Raw genomic sequence first — 12,043 nt, 5'->3', positions numbered from 1 at the left:
TTACAAAGCCACTAGGCAAGGTCTCCATGAAATTACAACTAAAGATTTTGAGTGAAAAAAGGTAAGTAGATCTCCTACTGCATTATTAATTTAATAGAGATCTCAGGTGGACGAGCTGACTGTGAGTAGATTTCACATTCACACACATCACCTGTGGAATGACTCGCTTCTGTTTTTATTGAAGTTTTGATAGGGTTGCGGTGCATCTATAAAGAAAGAAAATCATTAATTTGGAGGATTTTTTTTGCAAGTATTTGATACAGATGTGTCAAGTTTGAGATGTTCTCCAGTTTCTGAAGATGTTAGAGGGAGTAAGCCTGTGATAGTTTCACTAATCAAAGCAAGCCAGACAAAGACCAAGGTGTCATCCTGGTTACTGGAAAATCCTCTAATCACCCAGTGGAAGGACAGTGATGGTTGACTGTTAAATCATACAGTGCTTACTCCTTCCACTGGAGAAGAGAAATTGAGATAGTAGAGGGAAATCTGTGCCAATAGAAGTGTTCCTGAGGGCAGGAAAATTAATGTTCTTTTCTTAAAAAAGAAAATCTAAAAAAAAACCAACCCAAAAACAAAACCACACAAAACCCCAACTTGTCTTAATTGTGGCATTTTAACTAACAATGCTAAGCGAATATGTTAGGGTAGTTAGATGTTGACTCTGCAATGTTTCTTGGTGGGATTTTATTATTCATGAAGCTGTTTTGTGTTTGTTTAAATAAAGAGTAGGGAAACACAGATACAGGGTTTGCATACCTCGTGTGAGACAGTAATTCTGTTTCTTCAGTTTTTCATTAATTTTTAAAATGTTTCTAATATTCTCCTTGAGAAGCCTTCTAGCTAAAGATTAGAAGTTAAAAATAGATATTTAAACCTAATTGAATACTCTGCTGTACCTCAAGTGCAACATGTTTGCCTTTGGGGCATATAGGCCAATGGAGAGCCACGGACTCCTCTCAAGGAATTTAGCTTGAAGAGGAGATGTATCTTTGTGTTGGGTTTTCTCAGATGGTAAAACTGAAGCGAGTACTTTCAGCTTATACCTTCTGAGGTTGGCTACATGGGAGAGCAGAAGGCTGAAAGAAAGAACTCTTGACTTGTTTGCCTTAATGCTGCAGTCCGATGGGAGTGATTTAAACCAGTGTTGAGGTTCGTGGGGGAGGAGTGTTAAGGTGGTTCATAAATACATATAATGAGGTGGGAAGCATACAGATATTCCAGAAGTGTATGTAATTGGGGAATAGTTGAGAGCATCTCTGATGTTTGGCTCTATACCCCAGAAGATAGGGCACTTAAAGGGGGGAGGCAGCTGGGTGGTGCTGAGGCAGGGTGTTGTGGGGAGCATGCCCACAGGAGGTGAGGAGAGCACTTAGGGTGGCCTGTCATCAAACTGGGTGTTTTAGTGCTTGTTTGGGTAGATGATAGTCTGTAATAGCTGGCTGTGAGCTAGACTTTTAGCAGTCCCATTTTGATACCATCCCAGCCACTGCATTTTAAGATTCAGTTGAGACTAATCTTACTTGGAAACTGCTGCTTTTAACCCAGGTCTTTATAAGGCATGATAAGATACAGCCTGTGTGCTAAACATTGGAGAAAAGGTACATTGTGGGGTTTTTTAGGAAGCTGTTGGGGAAAACTTGTTACTTTTTTGTTAATTGTTAGTGAACTCTTCCCCTCACTACACTTGAGTACCTGTGGAAAATAAAATTCTGTAATCCTGCTTCAAGAATGATCATTGTTGTGTGTTTACCCAACTTGATAAGGTGACTGTATTTGGGCAACAGTTTGGTTACAGCTTTAAAATCTGTGTTACACTATTGTGTTCTGGATTCCTGTGAAGACTGCATTGATGCTTCTCAAATCTGCCTGAATCAAACAGTTTCAGCCTTTGCTGCCATGGGTGGGTAAGCCTAGGGTTTGATTCAGGCTTGCTTGAGCTATTCCTGCTTTGGATGGACTGAAATGTCAGGCGTGGAACTAAACCTGTTTTTGTTGTTTCTTCTTCTTGCAGGTGCCAGCTGATGGAAATGCTGGGCTGTTGGCAGAGCCCCAGATCGCCATGTTCTGTGGGAAACTCAACATGCACATGAATGTGCAGAACGGAAAGTGGGAGTCGGACCCCTCTGGCACCAAGACCTGCATTGGGACAAAGGAAGGGATTCTCCAGTACTGCCAGGAAGTAAGTCCCATCCTCGGGAACAGCTACGGTGGTTCTTCTCCTGAAGCACTAAGCTGCAGGGGTGTCCTGGAGAGCTGAGTCTGTAGGGACATTCCCTATTTTCCTTTTTCTCTTTCTCTCCTGCTCCATTGTCTTTTTGTCCTTTTTAAAAAAGCTTTCTCTGGAGCCTATTAAACAGCTTCAAAAATTGGTTGCTGGGGGAATTACAGGGACTGTTGTTGGACAATTTTGTCCCTGTGTCTTCTACCCATGGGGGATAATTTTTGTTTAGTATATGCAGAGTGAGCTTCTTACAAACTATTTTGAATAAAGCTGAGGTGACAGTTTATTCTTTAAAATGCCTTTGTTCTTTCTGGGCTGATCTTGAAAGCATCAGCTGTAACGTCTCTTTTGTCATCCTGCCATGACGCCGAAATACACTGGGGCGGTCCAGAGTTACTGGTCTCTGCTGTGCACTGAACCATTCAGGTTTTCTAATAGATAAAGCTTGCCCTACACATGAAGTCACAATGACTGATTTCATATTTCAGAGCAGAAACTTATTACCACTCCCTTATGTCCTAAGAACAGATTGTGGATCTAATTTTGTTTTGTCTCCATGCTGTGATACTGTGATAACCTCGTACCAGTGTGTGACAATGTGAAAAGAAAATGCGGATTTCATGCCATGAAACAAAAGGGCATGGCTTGAGTTGCTTTAGTCCTTATGTCTTTCTGTACCACCTCTGCTTTTATTATATTTTCTTTTAAAGCAGAGGCTATTGCTTATTGCCATGGCAGTAGCTACGTTGCTTCCTAAATGTCAAATCAATTCCGGTGAAAATGCCTCTTTAGAAAGCAAGATAATTCATGCTTCAGACCTCTGCTCTCTTAGCATCTTCATTCCTGTCTTTTTACCCATTGATTGTTCCTTCTGTTTCTTGCCGTGTTTTATTTGGGTTTTTTTCCTGGGTTTGGGCTTTATGGTTTAGAACATTCATTTTAATGTTGTATTGGTTACTAAAATTATTTTCACCAGTAGCTTTGTCTTTTTACTGAGTATTACTTTGTGAAATTAATACTTTTGTTTACTACTGACAAAAATACCAAAGGTAACCTACTAGTAAGGTTTTGAAGGTTTCTGTGGGCCCTCTGTTGTCTGATTTATATAAAGTTTATTTGTGCATAGTGAAATTACTGAAGGTGAGGAAAAAAGTAAGAAGATGGAAGTAGAGAAACAGTTAATAAATGTCCATAGAGTATTAAATCTCTATTTAAAGTTACAGAAAGAAATACATGAATTTTCAGGAATTAAGAGTAGAAAGTTTGGGAGGTTTTAAGGCATGAATAGTTCAGTAACTTGGCAGTTCAGTTACAAACACTGCTGGTAAGGAAGGACTCCAGAATGAGGCCTTGGAACTGTAAATCTCAGCTGGATGTCAGGTCATTTTGGAATTGTGGGTGGCATTTAAAAAAAAAACAAACAAAAAAAACCCCTCCCACACCCAAACAGACTCAAAAACCCCTCTTAAAGGGAAGAGGAAAGCAGAAGCAATCAGAAGCTAGCAGCCGCATACTGTTAGATTACAAAGGGAGTAATAAGGAAAATATTTCTTTGACTGCATGTGAGGAAAAAACTGCTGTGAGAGTGGCCATGGTGTGGCACAGGCACCCAAGCAGGCTTAGAGTCCCCATCGTTGGAGACTAGGAGAGGTGAACTGGGCAAGGGCCTCAGCAAATTGGTCTGGCTTAGACGTAAGCCCTGCCTGGAGCAGAGGAAGGTCTGGATGACCTCTCTAGGTCAATTTAACCTGATTTTTTTTTTCTTTGCCAATCTGAATTTTTCTCCTGACACAAGAAACAAGAGACCTTTGTTATGTGTGGTTTTAAGGGTAAATACTGAAACTCTGTTGTGGTGGTAGCCTTGATTTGTGTACTCAAAAGTTCTTCAGCTTATTATTAGACGATCATGTCACAACTTAAGAGATTCTCTTTAGCTACAGTTAAAAGCACAGCTTAGGGCGTTCTGCCCTGTTGCGGGGCAAGGTGCTGGCAGGTTTACTCCCTAAAAATGAGGTGGGCATCTTACACATATATAATCATATAGATTAGCTAAAATTGGTGTGTGATAAAGCAGTGTACTTTCATTAACCTGAAGTTACCAACTCTGCTGTGTGTGCTAAACCATAGAAATCGGGCTAAAAAAACCTTTTCCATGCTCTGCTTACCAGTATGCTTCCTGCTTCTTGGTGGGAAACTGCTGGTGTCCTGGCTCTTCTGCCCTGTCCTTCCCCCATGCATGCCAGCAACTGGCTGTAGGATGCAAGGCCGGATGCCTGGGTGCTGGGCAGAGCACTGGGCTGGAAGGTGCATGGAGTACAGAAGAACTTAAATTTCTCTTGCAGAGATGTATCAGGAGCCTTGTATTTTTTCTTGAAATTGCCTTCATTGCCTCTCCTTGTCCATTGGCAGCGTAGGTGGATTTTGAAGTCTTGATGTAGAAAGTAGCAGTTGAGGAGCATTGCAAGGGCAGAAAGGAAGGAATGGGGAATAAGCAGAACCACCTACATGTTTTAAAGGTTTATATGGCTTGTTGTTGCTTCGCTTCATTTTGAGTGGGAGCTCAGTGCAGCACAGGAACTGTCTGAATTTATATTTGGACAAAACATCACACAGTTTAAAGATGATAAAGCTCAGACTGTATGTTACTAATTCGAAAGGAAATGGAGATACTTGAATGCTGCCTTCTAACTTCTTTGACCTCAGTTAAACTCTGTTACTGAATAAGTGGTTGTGGAAGCACAGTACACCCATCTCCTCTGCCTTCAGACCTGCACATTCTCAGAGCTCAGCCAAAGCTGATGCCTTCTCTTCTTTTTTCTTTAAATACAAGCTAATCAAGCTTTCTTGGGTGGAATGAGATGCTGGTTACAGAAGTACTGTTTACTAGTGGTTTTTCTAATGTCAAACTAGCTAGCATGCCTTTATATTAATTGTACCTGTGCTGAAAAGTAAACTGGCATGGTTGCTGCAGGACTTGAATTTGATAGCTGCTTGCAGATCATGCCCATGCAACATTGCTTTAGTGTAAAGGGAGTGGTTACACGTGCATGTGTGCCAAAATCATCAATGTGGTGTGAGTGTAGCTGACACTTCACATCAAGCCATCAGTCAGTCTAGTCCTGCTGCTGACATTGCAGTACCAGCTGTTTTGCAGGGATGTTGGAAAAACCCTGCCATACACGATTGCTGGATAACCAGCCCCTTGGGGAAGGTTTCTTCCTAACAGCCTCTAATGGGTGATTAGTTGATGTCCTAAAATAGGTAGGGACCACTGCACCTGGAGTTTGCTCTTTCTTGTTTTGTGGAAGAAGCCAGTTGCCCCCACCCATACGTATTCAAGCACTGGAGTGGCATATTAGGGTTGAAGGAAGGTGCATTTCAAGGCCCATCAGCTCCTTGTCTTGCTGAACAGTTTTCATAAAACTGATCTGGAGCTTGCCCTTTGGCAAAGTTTGTGTTTTCAGAGTCACGTGAGTATGCAGAGTAGGAGGTTAATTTAGGTGTGCTCATTTCCCTGGCGTATGTTTTATTAGCAGTTTTGAACAACTCCTATGTTCTAAATTTTATGTCTAGCAATTAGGATACATTATATGAGTTCCTTGAAGGACTGAAATCATTTTGCCATCTGTGCTGAGCTTAGTGTCCAAAATGAATTGTAAAAAACAATACAGCTGGCAAAAAAATTTTGTCTAATACATGTTTTTTCCCTACTCACTTTAGTTTGGAGGTGCTCATTTCCATTTTAAGTATGCATGGAGCTGTTCTGTTTTGGGTTGCTCTTAGGTTTTTTTAATGCTTAGAATAACTTACAGATGTAGGGTGTATGTTTGCTCTGGCAGGTGTTACACCTGGCATCTCTAAAACCGTATCATGACTGCTTGATTTTTTTGGTCCACTTTCTTTCTAAATGCCGTTGAGATCCACAAGCTTTTTTTCACTGAGCATGTATTTATTAAAGTCCTCCCCAGAAAGGAAAAAGAAAAGAATTAATAATGCACGCTGCTGTGCTCCTAATTGCATCTTTGTGTTACGTAGAGCAGAAAATAGTAGGGTAAATTCAGATAACAGGTAATTCATTATAGCTGTTGACAGAACAGTGTTGACATTTCTAATCTCTAAGCATAATACTTTTTAAAATTACCCTCTTGTCATTTTTATCAAATATTCTGTGTTTATGCCATGTGTTTCACCAGCAGCTTTGCCTAAACATGAAGCCACTTCTTAGCCAGATCCAGTACAAGCTGGAATGTGACCATAATAAGGCCTTGAAATTAACTTGCCCTACAACTCCCCAGCTTCAGAACAGTCCTCAAGTCCCCTCTTTTGTAGCTGGGTTGAAAAGGCCATCAAACGACTTCCCTATCTTCATTTTTACTTACTTGCTTGGCTCCCTGCCACCATTTTCAATAATCCTTTTACTCTTGTTGCCCTGGGCCCATGTCAGGCAGAATCAGACAGGACTGATGGCAGCAGTTCCCTCCTTTTCCAGTCTTTTTCCTTGTTGAGAGCTTCTAAAGGTTTGTTAAAGGCTTGTTGAACTGCCAGGGATGCTGATGTTTTAAAAAGGAAAAAAAATAGTTTGGTCTTCTGAGAAGAGAATTTGAGATGTGATGAAGATGGTCTTGCTTGCTTTGGTAATGGTTTCTCTCCATGTTACGTTGTCATTTTCATCCTAATACATCGTTTTTATCTAGGCTGCATAATGTGCTCTTTCTGGTTTCTCAAACCAAATAGCCATTGTATTGAAGAACAAAATCAATTGTAAACCTGTACCGCTCTAAATTCAGCAGCCTGAAAAGCCATACATTTTGCTCTGAGGAAAATGATCCATTTAATGAAACATCATGGAAAACATACAGATTTTTGGCAGCACAGATTGTCCTGAAAAACAAATGACATTTTCAAGAGAAATGTGTGTTGGTATATTCTGAGACGTGTACAGTCATGCTTAAAAGTTCAGGTGAACAGTATATTAGCACGCTTGGCATTGATTATTGAGGTCTTTTTTTTACTTAGCTTTTGGTCCACAGCACAAGTTGAATTAGTTCATGCTGTCTGCCACTGCTTAACTCTCATTTGCTTCAATGGAGGCTTAGATTTTGGAAATGCAGGGTCTGCATTTTGAAGCAACACTTTTTTTCTTGTGGAAGGTGGCTGCTTCTGCTTTGAGGCTGAGGGAGGAAAAAGGGTGAAAATAGACAAGGATTGCATAAATATACATTTAGGCAAGTTTGTGCTGCAGTGTTTAATGAAGCTGTGATGCTGCATTTTCCCCTAGATTAAATTTGAATTTTGCAGATATGATGGACTAGATGACTGGTTCAACTTAATCTGCGGGTTCCACCAGCACAGTGTTTGTGCCAGGAATGCAATTATTCATTCTGTCCTCTAAAATACATGAATGTAAAGGCTATACGCAGGGTAGTCCTATTGCCTCTTCTGGTTCATAGTTGGACTAGCAGACAGCCATATAGCATGTGATGAAGGTGTCAAAAGAAATCTGCTAAATTGGAGATAAAAAAGACAAGAAGATGGTGTTTTACACTGTCATCAGCATGCTGTGCTCTGTGCTTGTGGCTTTTCTCCTCAAGCAAAGAAGGACCAGCTAACCGTGCTTGCACAAGTCTCTCTGCATACATAGGGAAGGGAATGAAGCTCTACTGGTCCAATGCTTGGCCTTATTGGAGCCCAAGAAACTTCCGAGAGGGCTGTGTAGGTTTGGATGAAGTCTGTAGAGTTGTTACCTCTCCTGCCCCTGGTGGGGACAACACAGCAAATCTTTACTGCTGTGTTTCACCATTCTTTTTTCCCTCCGGCACACAGAGTTACAGTAGTAAGTTGTCTGCTGTTTCCTTTACAGATACATCTCCCAAACATCTTATGCTATGTAGCTCTGAGGTGGACTGGTAGCAGCTGTCCTTCAGTAAATAATATGATAAGCCTAAGAGGTATTAGGCATAAAGTGTGATGATTACCTTAAGGAAAGAAAATGTATTATAAATGTACAGCTGTTACATATCAGCCCTTTTAAGGAGGAAATGTCGTTGCTGATGTACTTTCTTTTCCTCTACCTTTTTAGACCATGCTTGCATGGTTTGGCACAAATCTATCGCACTTTTGCTAAAGGTCATTCTGGGACCTCTCTAACTCCTGGCAGCTTCCACTATGATGTAGTTTTTATTCTTAGGGGGTTGGTGTCAGAGGTAGGTCAGTTTCTTGATCCAGCGTCTGTGTTAGCACTGGCTCATGGAGAGGTATTAGCAGTAAGTGGACAAAAGAGGAAGGAATAATGCTCTGGCTATATCAGACTTGTGTCCATTTAAGGGCACTGAAACAGCAGCCCTAACATCTGCAGGTGTACCTCTGCAGTTCAGCTCCCTAATTTTGGATGGGAGCAAGTGTGACTCCTCCTAGGGAATGGTGGTCCTGAGAGCTGAGAGGCTACCTGCAGGGTTTGGAGGTCTGTGTGGTTTTGAGTGCTTAGAGGGATTGCAGCTCTTTCTGGTCTTCCTACAGAAGACAAGAAAGATGGAACAGAGAAAGACACAAGAAGTCTCTGTGCAGGATTGTGTGTGTGTGTGAATAGGGAGTATAGTTTGCGGCTTACTGTTTTTTCTCCTGGTGGTGTGGTGGTAGTGGTACTCAATTCTGGGGGTTTTCTTTCTCTTTTTTTTATGGGGGAAGAAGCAAGCAGGTTTCTTTTTTTTTTCTTTTCCCCCCAACCCCTTGCTTTTTTAGCTCTCCCCCATTTCACCTGTGTCCATGTACTTTGAAATACATGGAAATCAGAAATACCAACTACAGATGTGTTCATTCCACTGTAACAGTGCATGTGAAGCTTATTAGTGGCAGTCAGTGGGCTGATCTGTCCGGACTGGTCACACAGAGTAGGTTCATGTTCAGAAGTCTGTCTTTGCAAGTAAAAGGACATTACACACACAGCTTCAGTTGCCAGTTCTGTAGGCAAAATTAAAAAAGGAAAGACAGCTTCTCGTGCTGTGTAGCTTTGAAGCTGTCCGGAAGGTGATGCTTGCTTGAATTCATAGCAGGGCAGTGCTGCTAGACTGGATGGGAGAAATGCTTCTTGATTTCTAGAACATTCATTTTTTTTCCCCAAGCAGCTTATTACCACCACTTTGTAATTCATATGGCAGCATAATCATCTGGTCAGCTTTTATCCAATTAAAATTATTGTGTAGTGCTGTACTGAGTGCCTGCTTTAATATTCCAAAGACTGAATACCTCTGGCTAAAAAATTCCACTGATATTCTGTTTTTATAGATTTACAGAAAATTGTTCTAGGTGGTTGTGGATTAATTTTAGTTATCATTATGAAGACGTTTCTAAATATCTGGCCAACTATTGATGGCTTCATCCACCTTTTTCCATTTTGTATAAATATAGCATGGGGTTTTTTTACTAGTTTAAACAGAATTTTAGCCTTTTGTTTTTTGTTTTTTTTTTTTATTTGAGGAGGGTGAAACCTTAGGGTAAACCCTTGCTAGGGAAAGAGAAAGACTCCTCTTTAGCTAAGACAGAAGCTTCTGTCAGAAAGATGCTGTGTAGTGTTTAGAGGATGCATTGCCATATTTGTTAAAACATCAGCTTTGTATTTTGTGGGTACTGATAACTGTTGCATATATTAACAGGAGAGAAAAAAAGAAAATTACTTGTGTGGTAATGATAATACCGTGTTTGGTTTTTTTTTTTTTTAACTTTTTTTTTTCCTTCTGTTAATCCAGATATGAGAAAATACAGTCTGATACACATTTTTATTTCTTGCTAGCTTAGGGGTTTTTTTCTATAAATGTCAGCGTAGGTCAGAAGAGCACTGACCCCATGGAAATGTGATGATGTGCGAGATGTCCCAGTTCCAGTTGTTTGAAGAAACTGCACAAGGTTTCCACTAGAATATAAACCAAGGCAATTTAATTTGGTTCTTGTCCTAAGTCGTATGTCTTCATAAGCATTTGTAAAACATCTCATGTCCTCCATTCATTATTACTCCCTTCTTCCATTTGGCCTGGGAAGAGAGCTTTGCCAGAGAGTTGTGGTCAATAAATGACTTCTTTGTAAATTGAACTTTGGGTTGCATATGGGAAACTATAATTTTTTGAGGCAGCATCAAGATCCTTAAGTATTATTTTGCTTTTCCTTCTTTGAGCCAATTACAGACTTTTTAAAAAAAAGTAATTTAAAAAATATTTTGAGCATTTCTTTAAACATCTGTGAAGCGTTGCAGCTTATGTTGCTTGTCCAAGTTCCCACACAGCTTGGCAAGTCAGTATATGCCATCAAAGAGGAATAAAAAATGAGAAGGGATCATCCAAGGAATAATGTTTATGCTTCTAAACAAGGAACCTAAGAGGATAGAATAAGACTGATCTTATTAAAGCTGAACTTGTAATATCTTATAAGTTAATATGTGTATACTTTTTTTAGTGTTTTAGAGGAGATTGTCATAGAAACTCGCATTTTAAGCTATTTCTGAGAACACATTAGTGGATATGCTAATAAGTGATTACTTGAAGTCTGGAAGATGGCTTTTAAGATTCTGGTACCAGTATGGATCACAGCCTCTCTGTTGAGCAGCGGGCTGATGTGTTCCTGTCATGGTTTCATTCCTTTACCCCCAGGCATTTCACACGAAGAGCACTGCTCTGGTTTGGAGTTCAGAGCAACATGGAAGACGAAGAAGTCTTCCATTCAGCCAGTTTTGAATTTCCTCAATGTCCCCACTTTTGCATACTTTCAGCTTCAGCATCCTGAGCTGTTGTAGCTTAAGATCTGTAGCAAGAACAGTCTCTCTGAGGAGACAGTCATATTATGTGAGCTAATTTTAGAGTTTCTTACAAAACTAAGGAGTGCTGCTGCAGAGCTGTTTAGCAGAAGTGTTGAGTTTAAGCAGTACGTGCTGTTGCAGAAAGAGTCAGTTTTCTTCCCTCTTCCTCCTCATTCCTTCTCTGCCAGATTTTAGCATATGTCTGATCTTGCAGTGAGGAAATTTAGGGAGCTGAACTGCAAAGCTAAACCACGCAAACAAACAGAAAAAAACATGAGTTTCTCTCTCAACCCAGCTCACCGAAGGAGGTGGAAGGGGAAAGCAGGACTTCTTATGACAGCTGACCAGAGGGTGGCTTTGCTGTAGTGTGTGAACAGCCAGAGAAGGAGAAGCTTTTTAGCTATTTCTGAAGGCACTGCATCTTTCTGCCTCTTGGCTTTATGTGTTTTCAGAAGAACACATCCAGTTGATCCCCAGATCCCCCAGCAAGTTTTCTCTGGCGATAAGACAAAGACAACAGGAGCAATTTAAATGGGAAAAAGAAAGGATGTTATTAGGTCTAGCAGATGTCAAATCAAGCCTGTAATGAAGAACAGGCCACATGTTAGAGATGCAAATGTGGCTCCGTGATTTAATTTTGGGCAGCAGTAGGGCCATTAGTGGAGAACAAACAGGTTCAAAATACCAGAATGTGTGCAGAAAAGGAGAGAAAAGAAAGCAGGTGAAAATGAAGAAATGTGAACAAGGCTGGTATTTTTAGTCAGGATGATGACAGCAGGAAGGACAGAAAAGAACTGGTGGATGAATGAAAGACTGAGAAATTTGACATATGCAGTATCCCTGTGGTGATGATCTGATCTGAAATGGAGTTTTCTTGGATCACGTGATGAACTCTATTGCCACAGGCCTGCCATAAGTATTTTGGCAAAAAGGATATGGACCCTCCGTATCAAATGTAGAGTGCTATCTGCTGCTTGTTTTGTTGTTGCTTTTGCTTTTGCCCTGGTTTTGCAGCTGGAGGTGGAGTGGGCTGTTCTCAG

General features: G+C 40.6%; 1 protein-coding gene across 5 annotated transcripts in view; it reads left to right on the top strand.

Annotated features, from left to right (window-relative positions):
- The window catches only part of APP (amyloid beta precursor protein), a 209,536-nt gene that overhangs the window by 34,756 nt on the left and 162,737 nt on the right, over positions 1-12,043 (top strand). For all 5 annotated transcript variants that reach the window (XM_065676759.1, XM_065676758.1, XM_065676756.1 and 2 more), the window contains exon 2: positions 2,012-2,179. In XM_065676759.1, coding sequence (XP_065532831.1) covers positions 2,012-2,179 — 168 coding nt within the window. The remainder of the gene's footprint in view (positions 1-2,011; positions 2,180-12,043) is intronic.

Source organism: Lathamus discolor, chromosome 4 (assembly GCF_037157495.1).
Source record: "Lathamus discolor isolate bLatDis1 chromosome 4, bLatDis1.hap1, whole genome shotgun sequence".
NCBI lineage: Eukaryota > Metazoa > Chordata > Aves > Psittaciformes > Psittacidae > Lathamus > Lathamus discolor.
Note: the sequence above shows the minus strand (reverse complement) of the source record. Positions and strands in the feature narration are given on the sequence as shown.